Source organism: Anneissia japonica, unplaced genomic scaffold (genome assembly GCF_011630105.1).
Source record: "Anneissia japonica isolate Jap-2015-1 unplaced genomic scaffold, ASM1163010v1 scaffold750_len1593409_cov174, whole genome shotgun sequence".
In the NCBI taxonomy this organism is placed as follows: Eukaryota; Metazoa; Echinodermata; class Crinoidea; order Comatulida; family Comatulidae; genus Anneissia; species Anneissia japonica.
In genome coordinates, this window is record NW_022756705.1 from 495557 (window position 1) to 518462 (window position 22906).

Genomic DNA, 22906 nt, shown 5'->3' on the forward strand with positions numbered 1-22906 from the left:
ATTATTATTATTAATATTATTGTTGTTGTTGTCACCTTTATTATCGATATTATTACCCTATTATTACTAAGTAGGCCTAAGTATCATTATTATTATTATTACTAATTAGTATTACTATTATTATAAAAATAAAAATTATCTTTAATTTATTATTGTATTATTGCTATTATCACCTTCAATATCGTTATTATCACTAATTAGTTATTAAAATTGATATTTAAATATTGTTATTATTACCATACTAGTTTTATTACTATTTGTTAAAATAAATATTACTATTAATGTTGTTGTTGTTATTATCACATTTAATGACTAATTAGTATTATTAATGTAAACATTACTAATTTATTGTCGTTATTGTTGTTTAATATTATTGTTGAAGTAGAATTTTGTGAGTAAACAGAAGACGAACACATTAATAAATAACTCTTTTTAATTCATAGGCAATAGCATTCAAATCTCTTTTTGTAGTGTGGTGGTCCTGTTTTACTAAAACATACTGTGTACTTTATTTCAATCATATATTGAAGAAAAAGGATGCAAAAACTTAGATTTACATTACATAACTTGTGGCCGAGTTGACTTTTGGCCGAGTTGACTTGTGGCCGAGTTGGCAGAAGCCGAAATTTTTGTGGCCGAGTTGATTTGTGGCCGAGTTGGCTTGTGGCCGAGTTGACTTGTGGCCGAGTTGACTGTGGCCGAGTTGATCTGCACCCGGTTCAGCTAGCCAAGGAGGAATTAAATAATATATATTATAAGGGAGGGCTGGCCTAGCGGCCCTTTACTTAGCCTAGGCATATATGAGTTAGTAGCTTAGGATTCATAGAGGCAGGCCCTAGACAACACTATGTCCTAGCCTGCCCTAGTCCTAGTCTCGTAGTAGGAGGAAGGGAGGCAGCTAGACCCAGGAAAATGTATATCGTGCGTGGTAGGTATTGTCTGTAGGCAAAAGGCAAAACTTTTTTTATACATTTTTTTTTTAAATTTAATTTTTAAAAATTATCAAAGAAGGGTGGAAAAAAAAATAAAAACAACATTTTTTTTAATATATTTCTTCATCTGTTTAGTGTCTTATTTTTTCAGAAATTTCCATTTATGTCGTGGCGGCGGTTGTGCTAATTGGCCAAATATCAAATTTTATTTTTATTTGAAATCATCAATTTTAGTGGGCAGCAGGTTCATGAAACAAGGTATAAAAAATGCCTCACCTAAGTAGGTAAATAAAAAAAATCTGTCGGGGGAAAAAATTAGGTCTATATTTATTTTGATGTGCCTGACAAAAGTCTGCTTGACTTGAAGAAAAGGCAGTTGCAACAATTATTACAATTTTGTCCGAAAATTTCTTTGGTTTTTTTTCAAAATTTTTAATTTGTGCCATGTTCTTTAATTTTAACCAATGTCATAACTTTGTCACATTAACTTGTACTGTACACATTTATATGATTGATGGTTACTGGTACTGTAATGAAACTGATAACAAAAATTGTTACACCAATTCTTGTTTGGATGTTATTGCATGACTTCAACTTGTAATATTCTTAAGCAAATTAGGAATTTTTTAAGACTGGTGTAACAATAACCAATGCCTAAATTATAATGTTCTTTTAATAGGTCAAGTACATGAACCAACCATGCAGTATTTTTTTCGTAAGTTAGAGGAAAAGAACCTCTCTGCCGAGGTTGTCCAGATGAAATGGTCACCGAAGATGGACCTAATTGCCCTGGCTAATATACAGGGAGAGGTAATGTTCATAATTAATATTCCCAAATGATTTTTTTAAGGTATCATCTACTGCTACTGTAACCACTTTCAATGTTATCGTTCCCATCTTGACAATAGAATGTAATATTATAAAGAACATTTATCACCATGATGACATCATTTTATATATAGTTAAATTATTTTTTTTAATTTATATAATTTATGATAGGAATATATAATTACAATAAAGGGTAAACATACCTCAAAAGTCATCCCAATTCATATTGCACTCTTTCAAGACCATTGGTGGAAGAAAGAAAGAAAATTATTTTCAAAAGTTAAGTCTGAGAGTGCCATTTCCTTTCATCTAGAGGTGAATCATAAATTTTCTTACCTCTTCCCCAACCATGGTGGGGCTGAGGTTGTATAGACCCTTCATCAATGAAAGTCCCTCCCTGGACCCCTACTTTAAATTTCAACTTCCTAGAACCGCCAGTATAGACCATAAAATGAAAACAATAAAAATTGCAGTAATTACAGTATATAATAATAATGAAAAAAGTACATATTAAAACCAAAAAAAATGCTATTCTTGATGATTAGAGAATGAGTGGGGATTCCTTTGCATCTCATTCTAGAACCTTTTTGACTTGTTTTATAGGTTGTTCTTCATAGACTTCAGTGGCAGAGGGTCTGGTTACTACCAGTGCCTGCAGAGGAAACAAGCAAGATTGTTACAGCATTAGCTTGGCGACCGGATGGCAAAGGTTTTTAATTAGAAGACAATTGTTTTTATCAAAATTTAGAGGCCTAAAAACTTGACATTTTCTATTTATTAATTGGGGTTTTTTTCAGTTGGGTGCAACTTTCTTCTCATCCATATAAAATATGCAGTATATTTGCCATTAACTTACTGCTATTACCATTTACAATGTTTGATTTTACTTAATTTTAAATTCCATGTGGGATTTTTTTTTAAAAAACTTATACACTGCCATAACCAGAGGTGCAGTATAGAAACTTTCTTCACTTGCATTTACTTTATCACTTAATAAGGTATCCTTATTCCAACAGTACTTGCTGTAAGCTATGAAAGTGGCAAAGTCTTTCTCTGTGATGTAGAGAACGCTGCCATTCTGCACAAAATGGAAATGGGGCTCACTGTCAACTGTATGCAGTGGATAAATACAGATGATAAAACCAATAGTTCAAATGGAAATGTAACAGATACTAACCAGGATGCTAATCATCAAGATATCTTCCAAGATAACTCTTACACATACCTCCCCAAGATGGCCCCACTTCCTAAAAGGTACGTCTCACTTGACACCTCTTCGTAAATCACATCTCTATTGTGATTCTGTACATGAATTTATTTCTGTGAATGTAACTGAAATCATTATTAATAAATACCTTATGTGCTTACTTTTCCCTTGCAGTTATACAACTACAAATAGAGGTACAGGAACTGATGTACATGATATTAAGAGGTTACAAGGTCAAGAAAGGTCAGTAATGTATCTATACCCCTAATATCACTAAATATTATAAGAACTGATAATTATCGTTTCAATTGTTTCTTGTGCATTCTTTATAGATTAAACGTATTAGTGGTAGGAATGGCAAGTGGCCGTGTCCAGTTGTATGCCTTTGGTATTGCACCTGTTGGCCATGTTGATCTCAAGGAATATGACAGTGTACTGGTAATTTTTGTTAATTTGAAATTTTTGCTGTATTTTATTTTTTAAGACCATAGGATTATTATTAATAATATTTAATTAATATGGTATTATCATCCTTATTAATATGATTTAATTATTATTACGGTATTATTATCATTATCATCATCCCCATCAATCATCATCATCATTATCACCATCACCATATCATCATCATTGTCTTCATTATTATTTTGTCTTTATTATTATTTTGCCAACAAATAAGAGCAAAAGCTGTTTGTATTCAGCTGTAAAATACACTGGGTAGCATCATAATTAAAAAAAGTCTAAAAACTAGAAGAAAAAAAAAAAAAAATATCAAAAAATATTGGTTGCAATCTTTTGTTTTCATTTTTGTGTAGACACCTAAAGAAATGAAGTCAGTGATGTTGTCATCCGACCTTCATACATTATGGTTGATGATGGAGCAAGTGAACAATGCAACTGATGAGTCTGCTTGTCAAGGCATTCTCTTATCTGTAAGATATTTCTCTGTTATATTTTATCTTGCCATCTTAAAATAATTTGTATTTATTATTGTCATTATTGTTTATCATTTAATGGCAGTGTTGTCACAAGCATCGCAGGAAATTTGTCACAAGCATCGCAGGAAATTTGCATAATTATGGATTATGAATTTTTTGAATGGCCACAAAACATTTTTTGTGAATATTACTGCATGTTGAATTATGATTGTATAGACAGTTGAATTTCACACTGATTCTATGTACTATCACTAATCGCTTTCATTCAGGTCACCGTCGCCTTACACCACGATGAGGTCGTCAGAAAAAAAAAATAATTTGCTTATCCAAATAACATTATTTTAATTGCTAATCCCTAACATTGTAGTCTAAATACACAATGTGGGCCATACTAAGCGATAAATTCTGAGACCCTGACCGATGCTCTGTTGGCAAATTTCTGGAACCACACTGAGCATGACAAGTGACATACCATACGTCATTTTACCGTGTTTACCTGTGGAAAATACTGCATGTCATTAGTGAATAGTTATTAAATTGTTGTTAATGTTTTTCACCTTCCTCATTATAATGATTTTGTTAAAAAATAAAGTTTATTTCTACCTAGTGCAATTCAACACTGTTATCATCTCGACGAATTGAGATAGCCCAGCTTTCTGCCAAATATGGCAAGATTTCTTCATTAATGGAGGTAACATTTTTACTACTTGATTTTCATTTGTTTTTGCTTCAGCTTTTAGCCTCTTCAAGATTTTTCCTGGTTGATTGCCTATTGTAAATTAATACAGTATTTTGTAAGTCTTGCATAGCAAATACCATTAGCTTAATAAAGTAGCCATTTGAATTCATTGATTATGTTGAAGAGGGCACCATGCATAAATATGCTTCTCTGGATATGTGCTGTACAAATAAATATAATACACAATAGAAACTAAATTATATTAAAAACTGAACTACTACAGCACCTAATTCTTTAAATTTGTTTTTAAGAATTGTTATTTCTGATTTATATAAATTAGTATTTAAACCAGACTGTAAAATCAATGTCAGAAGCATGGGAGGACATATTGCTGGAAATGGAGTCTAAGCTGAACAAGTATGCTGAGGTAAGTAAACAAATGAATATTAATTAATTATTTGATTGATTGATGTGCAGTGGGAGTCTCCCGGAATTCAGGGATGGTCTCCAACATACTGCTAAGCAAGCAAGAATCTCACAGAAACTAACCCACCTCCTGCAAATTATGAACTTATTTGATTTAACAGAGCAAGCCTACGCCAGGGACAGTATGCGATGATTTTCTTCAGTTGCTGATGTGGGGTAAATCTTGCCAGGAGCTTCAAGCATTTCTGCTTCATGAGCTGACAGAGAAAGGCCTAAAGAAGCTCGGCCACTCAGTGGAGAATTCATATTGTAACATTCAGAAACTCATCTTAAAGAACCTCCAGAGGTAAGATAATGCTAACTTATAGAGTGTTTATTGCTAGTAAGGCCTCCTTGTGCTTTCAGATTATATTCACAATTGCTATTTGAATTCTTAATATCCTACTTAAACATTGGCTTTTCTGTCTACCTAGTGTTGGTCAAATGCTGCTGTTTCACTTGACAGAGTTGAAGGGGATGTCACTGTGGTACGATAAGTATGGTGTGTTAGGTTTATCACCTGCTTCGGTTCAGGGTAAGATAGATGATTAATTTACATATTTTTATCTTACTTCTCACAATTTTTAAAAAAAGCTCTTTCTATATATTACTTTCTGAGAATAAGATGTTTTTTAAAAACTTCTTTCTTAGAGTTTAAAAGTCATGATGATTTCTTTTTTTTTGCAGATGCTATTATTGCTCTGGGTTCATTCATGCTGAAGGCAAATGAATTACTTCAGTAAGTATAATGTAAGCTGAGTGGCATGTTGTTGAGTGGTATGTTGGTGACTGTACTTGTGTTGTTGGTCAGAGGCAGATCGAGGATGGATCCGCCGAGGAACTTGAGTGGTAGGGCTGGGGGAGGGGGGGGGAGGTCCGCCAAGGGCCCCATTTGGGGTCCAGTGGACTTCGCCCTCTGGAAGCTTTGCATTTACCACTTATCTAAACGATTTTAGACGGTTTAATAAAGGAAGCAAATACACTTTCACCCCTGCTGGATCTTCCCCTGGGTACTGGTGTTGTCTTGGGGAGGATGCAGGATTTGGCTGTAGGGGGGTGCGTGAGAGTCCACACCACCTCAGCCCTACCATGGTTGGGGCTGAGATGTGAACATTTCAAGAATATGGACCTCAGTGTACCTGGAAATTGCACTCTCATACTTTATAAATTCACTATGTTCATAATGATAAAAATAAAATATCAACAATTCAATACAACAATTATTTTTTAATACAGTTTAGGTGGTGCGATTGCACCTTCTGCACTCCCCTGCATCCACCCCAGTTGTCGGTACAGTTGTTCAAGGTACTGGTGTTGACAGTTGGGGTGATGGTTGTGATGACGGTACTGGTGTTGATGGTACTGATAATAAACCAGTTACACTTTTTTCTGATGAATAAAAAGTATAGCCGTGTTAGTCTGATACAGTATAGAACAATATAAAGTAAATGACAGTCAGCACTTTTGAGACTAACAATATAGATTTTATTCTACAGCTTTCGTCTACAGAGTAGACTTCATCAGAAGACTGTGACAGTCGCCTGATGAAGTCCACTTTAATGAAGTCCATTTACTTTATATTGTTCTATACTTTTTTCTGATTAATGTGTAATGTTTTTATTTATTAACAGGGTGATAGATTCTAGTCTTACCAGTTTCAAAGCATTCTTTCGTTGGTTGTATGTGATCATGATGAGGCTGGCGAATGAGACTGTTCCACCAGCTATTAGTAAGGTACGACATTGTGTGATCATGATGAGGCTGCGAATGAGATTGTTGCACAAGTTAGCTATTTAGTAAGGTACAACATTGTGTGATCATGATGAGGCTGGCGAATGAAACTGTTCCACCAGCTATTAGTAAGGTACAACATTTTGTGATCATGATGAGGCTGTTCCACCAGCTATTAATAAGGTACGACATTGTCTGATCATGATGGGCTGCGAAAAAGATTGTTGCACGAGCTGCTATTTAGTAAGGTAGGACATAGTGTGATTATTATGTAGCTGGTGAATGAGGCTATTCCACCAGCTATTAGTAAGGTTGACATGATTATGTTGAGGCTACAAATGAGAATGTTACACTAGCTGTTATTAAGATAGGACATTGTGTGATCATGATGAGGCTGGCAAACGATGCTGTTGTACCACTGCTAATACTAAGGTTTGACAGTGTGTAATCATGGTTAAACTGGCGAATGAAACATTAGGAGGGACTACTACAGATGAAATAGGCTGCATCACCTCTAGTTATAGAATTACCAGTTCAGGGTATTTAAAGTTGCAACAGATATAGTAGGATTAATTTTTGCTCACCAACAGTACAACATTAACATGTGATTGTGGAACTGTAAACCAAGCACAATGGATATTAACTAGCTTTCGTCAATGTTATGATGAAACCGTTCTACATTTAAATAAGCAAGCCAGATGAAACTATTTGTATATATACTACAAGTGATGCTGTAATTTTAATGGATAAAATAAATACATTTTTTTTTAAATTTTCTTTTTAAGTGTGTTATATATTAATAGATTTTATTTTTTTAAATATTTTCACCTTCAGATGAACCAAAAAAATGTCAACTTTGTTGCAGACTTCTTAACTGAAAATTTTACAGATGTAAGTTTATAGTTCATTCTTTTAAAAGAAACGCTCTTTTTTAAAGTTAAAGTATATAGATACAGAGTTACTTAGACAGCCGTGTGATCAATACATAATAAATTTATTATAAAGATATTCAAAAAGTTAGGGGGGTGTCCTGTGAAGCCATGTAAACACTCTGACTGCCAGGGGTTGGAAAATATAGTATTAGCCACCGCCAGACTTTTTAGCAAATTTTAATACTTTTCCAAAACTCGCTGTGATTGTGTATGTGATCAGATTGACATGTAATAAATACAAGAACTACAGTACTACTACTGAGAATAGGTTACATTGAAATAGCGAAACATTTACGGTCCAGACTGAATATAATGTTCAAATTGTTAGTACATTTCGGTAATTACCCCATCTATCAGATTCCGTAAAAAAAACCTGAAACACAGAGATCTCCATGTTTGGCGGGCAGAGTGTTAATTTATTATTGATCATACTACTGTTGCTAGAGAATAATAAAAGAATATTAATGACAAAAATAGAGTAAAATCCCTCATTTGGAATACCCCTATTAAGGATACACTTTTTGGCTGCAAGTTGAGGAAAAACCCCGAACTTTTAAGGGGCACATGTCCCACAGGTGATCTGTTTGTAGGGGTTTCATAATAATAATGGTAATATCAATAAGAATATTACTATGCCATAACACACAGAAGTCAATTTAATCAAAAGTAGCATTTTTAATTTGCATGTATTGTATATTTTCAAACATAAAGAATCCAGAGAACGAAGGGAAGACATCAGGCTTCACACTTGAGCGAGTCGGACAGTACCTTAAGAAGGAGGACTTGCAATTGGTGACAGATGTCTCCAGAAATGACTGGTACTCGTTCATCCAGAGTAGTCCAATCATGCAAGAGAGCCCTCTATTGTATCCACATCAGCCAACGAAATCACTCATCCAACTTCATGAGCAACTACAGACAGCCATAAACACTGCCCTCAATAGACCATCGGTTAGTCAATTTTATCCACACAAACCTTTTCATTACTAATAAATTTTATCAACACTCCTACCAAGTTTCATGTCAATATGCCTTGTAACTGTAATATTTTTAAATTATATTGATAAGCATTATTATATGTATAAATGACAGAATTAACAATTTTTTTTATATTGATTAGAAAGAGAAAAATATTTACGTTATATTGTCTGTTTTGAGCTAATAAACAAACAATTTAATAAATATATTATGAATATAATATATTAAATTTTATTCATATTTTCTTAGACAATTATTGGACAGCACTTGCAGTGTAATAGCATGTTCAAACTGTACAACAGTCCTAAAAAGGAAGATGCGAAGAGATCCTGGCCTGTGTCACAGTAAGATTTCAATATTTTATACAAAATACTGTTAGGTCACAAACCAAAAACAGAACACAATTTACGTAATAAAGATAAGGAAAAAATTATTGATCAGTCGAATATCCATGTACAGTGGTTTATGAATCAACAGATGAATGTGGCTTCTGGTGAGGAAGAAAGGGTGAGAGGAACTTCCAGAAGATCTGGTTAATGAAAGTAATATTAAGTTAATAACACAGATATACACAACAGTGTAAAAAAAAACATGCCAACATTTTGAATTAGTAGGAAATGGGTCTGTTAGCAGTGAATTTTTGCTTCCTCACAGGTATGTGACAGACTGTACCAATTTCTGGGAAACTTAGTTATGTGGTAGGAGAAAAATAAAAAGCATTTCCATACATATTTTTTGACTCGATACAAGATGCATTAAATTTTTCTTAACAGACATTGTGTTGGTTCAAGTCTTATATACATAGTCATGCTACCTCAGCAGGTACCATCTGATTCCTTGTACATTATTCGACAACCAGACCAGGAGGAAAGGTATGTGGTATACTTAAGTAGGTCTCTTCTGTGCTCAGGTTCCCATGAGATATGCCTTTCCCCCCCCCCCCACTCCTGATTAGCACAGGTCCTAATGAGTCACAGCCCCTAAACTGTCTACAGGATTAACTTGCCAAGGATTTAGAATATATATTGTGCTTGCTTTCCATATACCTTGGTCATTTTTAATTTATGTAATTTTTTTCCCTTATTACCAGCATGTCATTTGCTGCCATAATTGTGAAAATCTATTGTATTATCTGCTATTATTATATTTATTTTTATTATTTATTATTAGTTTTTTGCTGAATTTGCAGGTCATCTAAAATTGAGTTCCTCAAACTATGTTTTGGAACGCTTGGGGATTCGAGTCTAAACAGCAGCACCACGTCCACCTCACCAGCCTGCAGCCAGCATCAGGTCCTAGATGCTTGTTTCTACGATGATGAGACGTTGTCTTTGCTACTACATGAAATGAACAGCGAGGGTGAGAACCTGTCCATCCTGTGCCAGCTGAGTTTAAGTGCCTTGATTCGGACTCAACTCTTCATAAAGTTGTCATCAGGAGATGTTGATACAATGCTTCAAAAAGATGTGTATGTTTATATACATTATTTTTGTAGTAGCAGCTTTCTTTTAAGGCTTTTTTAAGAATGGTTAATTTGAATTTGTCATCTATTTCAGAGTTTCTGTTGATGCCGGTATCCATGTTACACAATCACGAAGGCTAGAAAACATGAAGGCTGGAAGGTTTGCTGTTAGTGGCTCAAGAAAGGTCTCCTGTGTGGTATGTCTCGTATATGTCCGGTATAGGATAGATTTTATACATAAATTGTTATATTTAATGCATGTCCCCTTTAAGATTACAGTACTTGATTTGCATAATTTTTACTTATGTGTATAAGTTCCCGTTAAGATGTGAAGAGTAGGTGATTACAGTTCCATAGAGGACACTCATACAGTTTAACATACTAGCAAAGTTCAGATGGTAATGTGCATTTAAAGTTACTAGTACTGTAAATCGTTTTTTTGTTGGTGTTTGCCTTGTGATTGGTGGGTAGGTCAAGATCTTGAACTGTGGCCAGATTTATCAATCTAGAACTCGGTTTAAATTCGTCTTAAGTCCATTTTTTTGCTTAAGTTAGATTTATCAGTATTGCTTTGGCTTAAAAATTGCTTAACACATCACATATGAAATTTCTTTCTCTTTCTTTAGGTTTTCTCTAATTTCCGCCGAGTCAGAATATTTGACATGGAAACAGAAGATGACAATGAAGATGAAAGCTCTGATGCAAGTGTACTAGACACAACAAAGGAAATAAATGAAGAGGAGAATAAAGAGAACATAAGCCTTACAGGCTGACATTTAGACATTTACTGTACTCATGTTTAATAGAGAGCTTTCAATGGCACAATGACGGTAGGATGTAATGATGTCACTAAAAGTTTTTTTGCGCATGCAAGAAAGTTAAGTTCTCGTTGCATGGATTTTAGGACGCAATTTGGCCAAATCTATGTATGCAGAGTGATTCCATTCTAGCGTTGGTCGTTGAAAAAATCAAAAGCTCCTTAATATTAAGGAGTGAACATGGTAGAGTTGCATTGTCTTATTTAAAAAGATTGCTGCCCTTGCTTCTCTTCCCCTGGATTAGTCTGCAAGGAATCAGGGAAAGACCCTACTGCCCACTGTTGTCAAACCACAAATTTGCCATTCCAACTGGAGTCACTGTAGGGGTGGGCCAAGGATTCCCCCCGACAAGAGCAAAGTAGGCGTGGTCGAGCGTAGCTTAGAATGTTTCGAAGGTGGTCTGGGGCTTTGCTTTGGGGGGGTTTCAAAGGCTTGTTTAATAGATTTTAGAGTCTACTAATATGTACAAAATACATATCATTTTTTTTCTCCCCCAACTACAGTATTTTATGGTAGCCTTTCTGTTGTTTTGTACTCGTTGGCTGCATATAATCATCCACCTATGAAAATGGGTATACCGTATGAAGTCTAGTACAGTAATAAAGGACCATTTATTATAAAAACAGTAGATTTATTTTATTGACATATCAGAATGGGAGGAAGGTTTTTATTGTTTACATCCATTTTTTAAAAATAACTTATACATTGCTAAATTTTATATGTGGCAAAGACAAGCCAAACCAGTCACTCCTTGCCAAAAAAAAAATCCAACATTTCGTTATAAAGTTTAAACATACAGCTGTTTAAAGAAAAGTATTTGAGAAATCAGCCTTCAAAATTTATTTTATTTCAGACAGAGACCATCATAAAATCGTTCAAAAATGTTGTTTCAATGTTGAACAGTTGGAAAATAACAATATAGCATGATAAATATATAAAGGTTAGTTTAATGCAATAAAATTTAAAAATATTTTTAAAATACTGACATTCGAGCATGTTTTGTCAGATAAGAAAGCATAATACACACTCCAAGTATTGAAAAGCACGCCACTGCGAGGAGTGACTGGTTTGACTTGTCTTCGCCACATTGTAGAATTGAATCAATCATGTGCAGACTATTAATATTCATTTATTGAATATTAACAGACACTACAGTGAACCATTTGTACAGTCAACTGCAATTTTTAAAGGAAGGCAAAAAAAAACATTGTTTTCTCGTTTAGCAAAATAATATACAAACTTATTTTAAGTCATCAACATTTGGCAGGTTTCACAAAATGCATTATAAAAATGTCTTGCCTAACACTATCCAGTTAATCTACATGGGCTTAGCTTCTTATTGGTTGTGCTAGTATACAGGTAAATTGGCAAATCTGCTCAATCGTATATCCAGTTGCATTTTAAGATGGGCTTTGTCAACTTAACCTGTTACTGTTGACTGCTAGGGTGTAGTACAGAGTCAGCAACTGTTCCTGAAAGAACAAACATCATTATATTAGCTCATGCTTTAATCTTTATTCACTAAATAGAAAAAGAAAAGAATAAAAAAGCCTTATATTTTTATAGAGTACTCAGTTATGCTTGCATTGGTTGATGATACCTCCAGTAAAATACCCTTTGGCACCAAGGGGTGTTCGTTAATTGAAAAATTTATAAAGATCGGGTGTCAGTTTCCAATACCTAGGCCTGGCTGACGGTGGCCAGGCCTAGCTGAATTTACCTTTGATAAAAACAAAAAATTATTTTAATCGCTGGCATTCTTCCACTTAACTAGAAAAAACATGAGTTAAAATAATATTTTGTCAGATCGCAGAATGGTGTTGTTTATATGCGATCATATCTAGCATTAACGATGTCAAAAAGTTGCTGACCCCAACACTCTCTTCCGTCGTCATAAAGACGTGCACTCAATCCGACATCACTTGCGTTAGTAGTTTGTTGTGGTTAGGTTAAACTTGATTTTATTAAGAAAAATATGCGCAATCAGACTTTTTTTACGTCAATAATTGGTCGATGATGACGTCATCAGGGCAAAGACCATTTGTTAATAGTCATTTTGTCGGACTTATTTATGCAGGGTGAGCTATAATGACGTTCCATTAATCCTCTTCAAAGATTTTTTCCAATTTGTAAGATCTGAATTGTTGAGTTGTTAAGTAGGCCTGGTACTTACATTTGTGATATTCATCTCTTGAAAAATGTTCCACAGGGTGGTCTGACCCTCAATAATCTCATCATTCTCGCTGCAAACAATATCAACCTGTGGTACAAAATACAAGATATATTTATTGTCAATTACATTCACATGAAACAAAATCATTTCCCTCAATGCATAAACATCAAATGTTGCTAACCATTTATTTTCCTCGCCCTTTCCGTCTTTTGTTCTTATCAGGGCCAACTTGACCCACCTTTGTGTGGTGATGACAATTTGGCCGATTCCAAACAAAAACAAGTGCATGGTGGATTTTTGTTTAAATATACAGCATTAAAAAGACAATGTGATGCGAACAGTAATAGAATTGAAAAAAAAGTGGCGTGGTTCTGATGGCCCTTTATGAATAAACATTATTAAATGTTCAATCCCTTCTGTGGCTTAGTAGGCGTTTTGCTAACCTTTTCTTTTCCTTGCCCTCCTTTCTTTTGTTCTTAGTTCCATTAGTTTAAACCCAGAAAACTATTAGAGGAGAATAAAATAGCACACTTACTAGGGTATTTTCTTTCAAGGAGAGCTTTTTGATCAGAAACTTCTGCACATGCCTGATAGTTGCACGGCCTGGAACACGTATAAACTTTTTACAAAGTGGCTGAACTTGATTGCATTCGGCAGATGCTCCTGAAAATTCCAATCTCACTGACACTAGGTCATCCACAGGACTATATGACCCAGCTGAGGATCTTTTATTGGGAACTAAAGATAAAAGAATGATGGCTTTTAACAAGTACTGACCTAAACCAAGAGTACACAAATTATTAACTGTTTTGTAAACTGTAACTTGAACGTAGACCTATCAAGTTAGGCCAGGGCCTAAATCTTTGGCAATGGAGTTTAATGATTTTACGTCTTTAAAAGAAATTTTATTCAATAGCCTACTGTATATGACTGAAAAAAAGAGCTATTACCATCTTCATTTGAAGAGGGAGGCAATGGGAGATTGCGAGACTTGTAGAAGGCCTCAAACCTTGCTTGTTCCTCTGAAATGAGAAAATATTTTTTAAAATACATTGAAAATACCAGTTTCTATATTAGAATCAATCACCAAAATATTAAATGTATTCTTACCTTTTGGGATTCGTGGCAACAGCTCATAAATAATATCTTGTTTGGTTCTATCGAACCTGAAATATAAGATAAGGTATCAATTATAAAAGATGATGGTAACAATAAATGATGAAATAAGGCCAAAAGTTCTAGGATCAGTTTTTGTTTTAATATATTTTTCCTCGCTTGTATAAAGTCTGTCTCTTTTACACAGTTTACCCTCCAATTCAAGGCCTCTCTAATTTTGTGAATTCTCTAATTCGAGACAAGGTTTTCAAAATACAAGCTAACATTCTTCAATCTTTAAACAATAAGCATACATTCTAAATATAGGCCCTATACCCTCTACATAAATACCCTTTAAAAATATAACTCGCCTGATATTGCTCAATGGATTTGTCTCATGGATCAAGGCATCACACACTGGACATGTAATACTTCTTTGGACATGGATAACAATACAACTCTTACAAACTATGTAAAGAAAAAGAAAATATAATCATGAAGTTATTAGTGCGATCACTAAAAAAAAAATTCTTTTGATTCGACAATGCAATGTCTTCCGCGCTTTCTTAGCTATGCCCACTTGCTGAACGCACAAACACAATGCACAAGAATGGGTTCCACAGCATGCTGCACAATTTTGTGGAAGCAATCTGGCGCAGCGAGAACAGTTTGGTTTCTCGCTGTGCATTTCGCTTGTGTCCTTGAGCAAGACACTTTTTCTGCATTGCTTCTCTCCACCCAGGAGTATAAATGGGTAACTGGTGGGGTGGATTTCCTGCTGCTGCACCAATATGGCAGCAACACTTAAGCATGTGGACCCAATGAGGGAAAACAAAGTGTTTTGTAACCTAAAGGAGAAGGCGCTATGTAAATATCAAATAACAAATAACGATTTGGTTTGTTTTAACATCGTGACTATTTATTAGATGTGACAAAAATAAATACTGTAATATTGAAAGTTTAAAATGAAGCTATGCACTATATTATCCGATCAGAGTTTTGACATTTTAACTGGCATAATGGATGACATTTTAACTGGCATAATGGATGAATGTGGGCTCACAAGAAGGGACTATTATAATTAAGAGACATTATGTGGAAGTAACTTACGAGTGTGTAGACATTCTGTGACAGTAGTAGCATCGACCATGTAACCACCATGAAGAAAATTATATCCAACCAGAGATAGACAGCTCTGGATTTTGACATTTTAACTGGCATAATGGATGAATGTAGCCTCGCAAGGGACTATTATAATTAAGAGACATTATGTGGAAGCAACTTACAAGTGTGTAGACATTCTGTGACGGTACTAGCATCGACCAAGTAACCTCCACACAGGAAACAGGTGATATACTGATTAATAGATGTCAACTTGACTTGAACGGGCTGTAAAATGCACATCATCATTTATTATATTATATGGTAAAATAAAAGTTGACAATTTACTGTAAACAATTTGTTAATGAACATTAGGAGCGGATCCATAGATGTCCGAAAGGGCCACCCCCCCCCCAAAAAGGAGGCCGATCGAGAGACAATCCACTACCCTGGGAAATATTTGTTTTCGACACACCCAGAAATAACATCGGAGGCATTTTGGGTGATCAATAATTTCTTTTTCTTTCTTTTTTTGTTTTCTTCTTCGTCTCCCTGCCCCCACCCCACAAAGAAAAATCTTCCCCTGAACTTAAAATACAAAAAAAAAAAAAAGTTTACTTACTTCTAATTGCACATGGACTTTAGCAACTTTATATGAGGGCTTTGAATTCACCTTCAAAAATTTCTTTGATTTCAAAGCTTTGTTCTGCTGGTAGTGATGTGCACGATTTATTGCCGATCGAGCTGTTTTATGAACATTTTTCAACCTACTGTAAAATTAACAATAACTGTAAATAATCAAATTAAAGTGCTGCACAAAATGATTTTTTTTTTAAATGAAGTACTACTATTTAGTAAGCGCTGCAGCATTTATCATTTCTTTTTTAAATAAATGTTGTAACTGCACTTAATTGTAAATATGCATAATAAATTAATTAATAAAATACAATTTGCAGGACTTTTACAGGTAGAGTCCTTGATATATTGTATGGTTAATGGTTGTACAGCTGTTTGTTTCTAATATAACAAAGTTGTTTCTAATATAACAAAGTTGTTTCAAACGTCATAGTGCCGGGCACTCACTGCGCCCGACAGTTGTTGGCCGATCGCAATGCCATGACGTATGCGCAACGGATCATTTTTAATGACGATCCCTGCGGAATCAGGATCGTCGTCTGACTGTCGTACGACACAGTGAGGTGCCTGGCTTGTTAGATAATAATTATTGCCTATAACATTTATTTTTATAACTTATTTTTTTATTTTTTATTTTTTTTTTTATTTTTTATTTTTTTTATTGCCTATAACTTTTATTTTTATAACTTTTATTTGTTAGATAATAATTATTGCCTATAACTTTTATTTTTATAACTTATTTTATTTTTTTTATATTTTTATTGCCTATAACTTTTATTTTTATAACTTTTATTTGTTAGATAATAATTATTGCCTATGACTTTTATGGTTTTTAGTAAAGGGTGCTTTTAATGTTTCGTTCCGTAGCCCTACATATGTTAGACCTATATAAAATTGACTTTGTGTTATATTTTAGAGTTAATATACAATATTCTGTAATGATAATGCTAATAAGTCTAGAAAGACAGCTTAAAAGTTGAATTTCATTCATTGGAAAACAAAATACAAACCTACCGCGTGCAGCAGGCATGTTTTCGGAAGTAAATACCATTTTAAACACATGCGCAGATCGATTCGCCAGCAGCGAGTCATCGCCAGCAGCGAGTCGCCAGCACCGAGATGTCACTGCAGCAAAACACTACTGGAGCTAGGTCTAGGCCTTAGCCTAGCTGCCTACAAAAATAGCACAACGTTTGAATTTGTATTGCATCTAGTATTATAATAACCTCGTAATCAATTCTTGATAGTTCAAGCCATGTTCTAAGGATGTTTTCGTCTCGTGGAAAACGGTGCATCGACACATTTTTATTGAACCTTCTACTTTGCTTGCATCCTTCTATAGCACATACACGCCACCCCATGTTGTTTGTTTATCATAATGGGATGATGGAGGATTCGATTTGATTCGATGTGAAAAGCTGTCCTTTATGAAGCGCCAAGTGTTCACTTATTATTCAGCAAAAATAGACATGGTTTTTATTACGTTATTTACTCCATCCGGAGAGGTACAAAAATACAATATTTATACCTCCATGTTTATACATACACGGAAGGCTCACGCATTAGAGGTCTGTCTCACGCTCTCATAATTAAATGTATAGGTCGAATAAAAAATGTCCGGACACATTCCTTAGGGGAGGGGTGTTTAGAACAAAACTGCCTGCAAACATACTTGGCAATGTGACATGTATATTTATATAATACATTATATATTTTATATAATATATAATTTTTTTATATAATAAAGTATTCTATATGATATATAATTTTAATAAAATTTTGTATAGAATATATATTATTATATATATATATATATATATTATATATTGTATATAATATATATTTCTTATTATAACATATAATATTTGGCGCTAATGCACTTTTTTAATTTTTTTAAATTAGTGTTTTTCTCACAGTCACGACCCACAACATATCATTATAAAACACAATTCAACCGCTCACGTACAAGTCACAAAAGTACCTTTTTCAACAAAAATATACCTTTATAAAAAATATTTTATAATATATATATTTTTTAAACATTATATAATTTTTTATATAATATATATTTTTTTCATATATTATAGAATATTATATGTTATGTAAAAAATCATATATATGATATTAAATATTATATAATATGAATAATGTATTAAGTAAATGTAACGTAAAAAACCATGTCTATTTTTGCTAAACAATAGGTGAACACTTGGCGCCTCATAGCGCGCATCATCATGCACGCACATAAAGCTGAGAGCAGCTCGAGAGATAGAAGTTTGTTCCACACAGTTTTGCTTATTACCCAGAAAAGATGGTTGACTCCCGGTCTAATAAAAATGAGTTTATATATTTGCCACAGTCATCTCAAATGCCACCAGAGCTCTACGACTGGGAGCCAGTGCAACAAAAGGGTTTTAAAGAGAAGTTCGTCGAAAAAGTGATGGCGAACCCATTTGTACCAATCGGTAGGCCTAGCCTAGGGCTTAGGCCTTTTTTAATTGTTAAGCCTAGGCTAGGCTTAGGCCTATGTAGGGCCCTAGGCTAGATAGAGTAGGCCTAGCCTAGGACTAGGTCCTAGAGTAAAGAGGAGGCCGCCTAGGTAGGTCCTAGCTAGCTAGGCTTAGTCCTCTGTCTAGGAACTACAGACAGTACCTTAGTCAGACAAACACCAAGGCTGGGCAAGCTGGAAACCTGGCTATCGGGTAGTAGCAGGTCAAAACGGCAATAGGCCTAATCCAAAAACGGCAATGACCAAAACGACAATAACCAAAACGGCAATGAACCAAAAGGGCAATGACAAATGCCAAAATGGCATAGACCAGGAAAAGGAGCGAAATCAATGCCAGCGGGCACGGGCTGCAGTTATTATAATTTTCTGAATCGTTTTGAAATCGTCCCGATAGGCAAATTGAATATTCCCATGGGCTCTTTTTCCCACTTTTAATATTATTATTATTATTATCATTATTTTTACTTTTATGACATAAATTGTTTAGCCTCATTTTGTCTGTATTTGAAAATTTTATTTGTTTTATGTTTTACTGCTTTTATATTGTTTCCCCCCCCCCAATCTTTTTAATATTGAATTTGTATGACGGACTATTTTCATTATTATTATTTTTATTGTTAATGATATTATTGCTGCTGCTCTTTAGCCTCATTTTTACTGTATTTAATTGTAGAACACTTTCATGTTTATAATTACAGTAGTTCATTTTTTCGCGTTTTTACTTTTATGACATAAATTGTTTAGCATCGTTTCAGTCTTGCCGTTTTGATTTATTGCCATTTTGGTCTATTGCCGTTGAGGTCAAAAAGTGTTGCCGTTTTGGTTTTTTGCCATTTTGGTCTTTTGATGTTTTGGTCATTGCCGTTTTGACTTATTGCCATTTTGGTCTATTGCCGTTTTTTCCAGAAACCGGCTATTGAGTAGCCTAACTGGCCAGTTTATGCGTGCATTTTTTTAGGCCTAGGCCTAGTTATATCTTCTCTAGACATCAAATTACAATTTCACTAGAGTTACCAACCAAAGAGATATTCGTATCTTGATAAATTTTGCCTTGTCTAGGCCTACTCCATCATTGGGCCTACTGAAACTGTTTATACTTCAATTATTATAGAGAGAGCGTATCATTCTATTACTTATTTATCATTATCAAAAATGATGTGATATTTCCTAATTTTTCTCTCTAATGTAGGATGCTGGATAAAAATATGATTAATTAATACACTTGTAATTTGATTTTTTTGATCGGGTAGTATTTCTTGCATTTGTGTACTGTATAGCATTCGGGTGATTCTGTTTCATTTTGGAAATTTGTCGGGCCTGTACAGTCTCAGTAGTTCTACCCCATTTGGTGCTGTTTTCAGCATCGATGAGGAGCTCTAGTCTAGAAACACTCGACTGAGTGATTAATACTGAGCGCTGTTTGATTAATAGATCTTTTTTGAGCTTTTTTTTAGCTCCAATGAGGGCGAGCTGAGCTGGCTGATTGATTAATAGATCTTTATTTTGTGGGCGGCTGTTAGGGTCCATATACTCTACTGCCTCTATTATACTGCTCTCATTGGATCTTTTGAGATTACAAAAACTTGTTATATTATACCTTGTCCCAATGCCTTAAATTGTCTGTAAACGATGCAGTGATATTCTGTGTGGTGTTCCTTTTCTGGTAGCTTTAAGGTTCACAGTGATTTTTTTGGTTCCTTTCCTTTTGTAGCGCCTTCAGCAAACTACTACAGTGGATATGTCAACTTTATAAATATTATTATTACACATTTTAATAGTTTAATGAAACATCTGATTTCTTGCAGGATGTGGGGCCACTGTCATTGCACTGACACTTGGATTGGTACAGTTTAATAAAGGCCAAACAAGAAATTCACAGTTAATGATGCGTTTCCGTGTCGGTGCACAAGCATTTACGATAGGAGCTGTATTATTGGGTGTCGCTCTTCAAGCCACAAAGTCCAACAAGGAATCAAAGTAGAGGAGTCTTGGCACGCTGGCTAATTATTTGACCGATGTCTGGAAATACTAGAGAATTTTGTGTTCCATTTCTACTTTGGGTATTTGTGGCTACACTAAGCATGTTTATGCTGAGAGGATTGTGTTGGTTAATCTGTAAGCATTAGCAGCCACACAAGAAACTGAGATTAAATGATAGCTTTATTCTGTGTCGTATCTACACTAGGAGTATTGAAATGGTGCTGATTGGAGGGGTACTATTTAGAAGTGAAGAAGAGGAAAATGAGATAGATGAAGTGATATAGGGTGATTTTTTTTAGCTCAAGTAAATTTCTGGTAATGGCCTGTGATTGCAAACTTTTTCTGGGGGAATTCCACTGGCAATGCTTGGTGTCAGTTGTCAATCTGTGGGCCTACACACACCTGTTTTTTGTGATAAAATAACAGTGCAGTTGAAGGTACTGTACAGTAATAGAAATATGTGTCTTCGAAGCAATTGCTATAATTGTACAGTAATACAATTATTAGTTTCCTTCTCATAGGATGTATGTTACAGTAAGTATGTTTTGCAATGAGGTTTTATTCAGAAATGTTATTCTGATAAATGTCTAATCAACATTATAATTTATTTTTAAAAAATAGATACTGCACATAATTATATAATTATGCATTATGATTTTTACAAAATATATAGATAATTAAAATGTATGTACAGTATATAGACCATTTTCGAAAATTTGAAATGAAAATTTCCGATAACCTGGCAACTACCATTGGAGGACTTTCAGAGGCCTAGCATTTCACTCTACGTATTTACAAATCATGGATTAAATCAACGATAAAAGTAAATTACGAATGAGCACAAATATTTTAAAACGGAAAAAACTGGAAATGTTTATATTAAAAACAGGTCTATTTCAATGTTTACATATACAGTAGTTAAAGTAATTTATTTGTATCTGTTGTCTACTGCGCTATCCGCTGCGCGGTGCTCTATTTGTAACTGGCCAGCTGTTCAGGCTAGGCTGCTGGAAGTCCCCCAGTCAGTTTCAAAATAAATCTGACAAAATGGTCTATACATGAAGTTAATAACCTTACATTTATGCAGTTAACATTTCTACTTTAGTGTAATGTGATGTATTTACATTAATCAGTTTATACATAACAATATAATGAGAACACATAGACAATACAATGTATATTTTTTATTTCTTTATTTTTCCATTAAAATTATGTGTACAACATCAATGACCACCATTAGTTATCATAAATATATCATTAACAAAAATAATACACGACATTTATAAAAGGATGAATCCATTCTGCTGAATACAACTTTAGATATAAATACAATATTGAATACAATTGCAATTCACTAGATGGAATACAATTATAACACACTATTGTTTCTTGGTAACAAATCATTTTACCCTGCGAACAAATAACATCTGTAAGTTATTGTAACATGTGCTGTACAGGGTCACAATATTTTACAGTATGTAACAAACAGAAACAAAAAAAAATAGATAGTTTGGCCTTTAAATGGGAATAGGTTCAATGTATTTCATAATCAGAGTCTATTATCTTTTCATCAAACAGCAAGTTACAATAACCGTTACTGGGCGGAATAAATATAGAATATACAGTGGTGGTGGGGAACCCCATAAATTTTTAAAACTTGTACAAAAAATCGAGAAAAAAAGAATATTCAAGTTTGAGAGTGCCATTTCTGGCCATCCAGGGGTGTTTTCTTACCACAGCCCCAACCATGGTGGTGCTGAGGCAGTATAGATCCCCCTCTGATATATAAATATGAGGGACAGTGGCTTGGCCTAATAATTGATGATAACAAATACTATATGCTTCAATAAGAAAATACAGTATAGTGGAAAACAAGTTATTTTTCAGAAATTATATTCACTAATTTCAGAGTTTGTAAAGTAGACTAAAAAAGTAGAAAATAATTAAAGATTTCTTTGTTGTGTAACTACAGTATTAAGAATGTGGATAAAAGTGTAATTACGTTATTAACTTAATTAATCCATTGGTTTAAAATTCCACAAATGTGAATAAATGTTAAAACAGGAGGCCTTTTTTTTGCTACTATTATTTACTCTGTCTTTATTTTGTTTATAGGCCCTAAGGTTTTAACTTTCCTGCCCAAAAAGTTTTACTTTCATTCCACATCTTGTGACCATTTATGCCTGTGTCTTCATTTCAAAATTTGATGCTTATTACTGGAAGACAAAAATGAATGAACATAGTGAAGCTGACTTTTGGGCAAGTCTATAAGTTAAAGGGTGCAAATGGCAAACATTGGTTTTTAACAGCAGTACTATAAAAAAAAAAAATAGTTATTTGTTTATACAGTGCCAGACTGCATAATTAGGTGAACTGTTTTATCATCTACCTTACACTCAATAAGTGAAAATATTACTGCTCATTTTTACAGTTCAGTAGGTT

General features: G+C 34.1%; 3 protein-coding genes across 5 annotated transcripts; 2 read left to right on the top strand and 1 right to left on the bottom strand.

Annotated features, from left to right (window-relative positions):
- The first annotated feature begins 764 nt into the window (after positions 1–764).
- On the top strand, positions 765–11635 carry LOC117124359 (anaphase-promoting complex subunit 4-like). 3 transcript variants are annotated; one of them, XM_033270577.1, is made up of 20 exons: positions 765–928; positions 1612–1742; positions 2364–2469; positions 2777–3014; positions 3142–3210; positions 3300–3399; positions 3783–3899; positions 4513–4596; positions 4925–5011; positions 5172–5356; positions 5484–5584; positions 5737–5788; positions 6681–6783; positions 7615–7671; positions 8424–8663; positions 8940–9034; positions 9464–9562; positions 9880–10158; positions 10247–10349; positions 10779–11635. In XM_033270577.1, exons 1-20 carry the CDS (start codon positions 913–915, stop codon positions 10923–10925), a joined length of 2409 nt encoding a protein of 802 aa, XP_033126468.1. In that variant the 5' UTR covers positions 765–912; the 3' UTR covers positions 10926–11635. The 3 variants fall into 3 exon arrangements, with proteins under 3 accessions (XP_033126468.1, XP_033126466.1, XP_033126467.1); XM_033270575.1 differs by having other exon boundaries at positions 766–928; positions 3300–3405; XM_033270576.1 differs by lacking the exon at positions 765–928 and adding an exon at positions 1166–1190 and having other exon boundaries at positions 3300–3405.
- Positions 11585–16117, bottom strand: LOC117124332 (polycomb group RING finger protein 6-like; the record flags this gene model as incomplete). Its single annotated transcript, XM_033270540.1, has 8 exons — positions 11585–12442; positions 13144–13230; positions 13679–13881; positions 14094–14165; positions 14254–14309; positions 14610–14706; positions 15525–15627; positions 15962–16117. Coding segments are annotated over 8 exons (831 nt in total), but the record flags the coding sequence as incomplete, so codon positions are not given.
- Positions 16118–18217: 2100 nt separating this feature from the next.
- Positions 18218–22530, top strand: LOC117124319 (HIG1 domain family member 2A, mitochondrial-like). The gene is made up of 2 exons (XM_033270510.1): positions 18218–18440; positions 20290–22530. Exons 1-2 carry the CDS (start codon positions 18287–18289, stop codon positions 20463–20465), a joined length of 330 nt encoding a protein of 109 aa, XP_033126401.1. The 5' UTR covers positions 18218–18286; the 3' UTR covers positions 20466–22530.
- Positions 22531–22906: the final 376 nt, after the last annotated feature.

What these genes read in the sequence shown, in the direction of transcription:
- LOC117124359 (XM_033270575.1), top strand. An exon ending in CAACCAGACCAGGAGGAAAG is followed by an intron (nt 9,563 to 9,879) that starts GTATGTGGTATA and finishes CTGAATTTGCAG; the next exon opens with GTCATCTAAAATTGAGTTCC. An exon ending in ACAATGCTTCAAAAAGATGT is followed by an intron (nt 10,159 to 10,246) that starts GTATGTTTATAT and finishes CATCTATTTCAG; the next exon opens with AGTTTCTGTTGATGCCGGTA.
- LOC117124319 (XM_033270510.1), top strand. Translation starts at nt 18,287, where the DNA reads ATGGTTGACTCCCGGTCTAATAAAAATGAGTTTATATATTTGCCACAG. An exon ending in GAACCCATTTGTACCAATCG is followed by an intron (nt 18,441 to 20,289) that starts GTAGGCCTAGCC and finishes GATTTCTTGCAG; the next exon opens with GATGTGGGGCCACTGTCATT.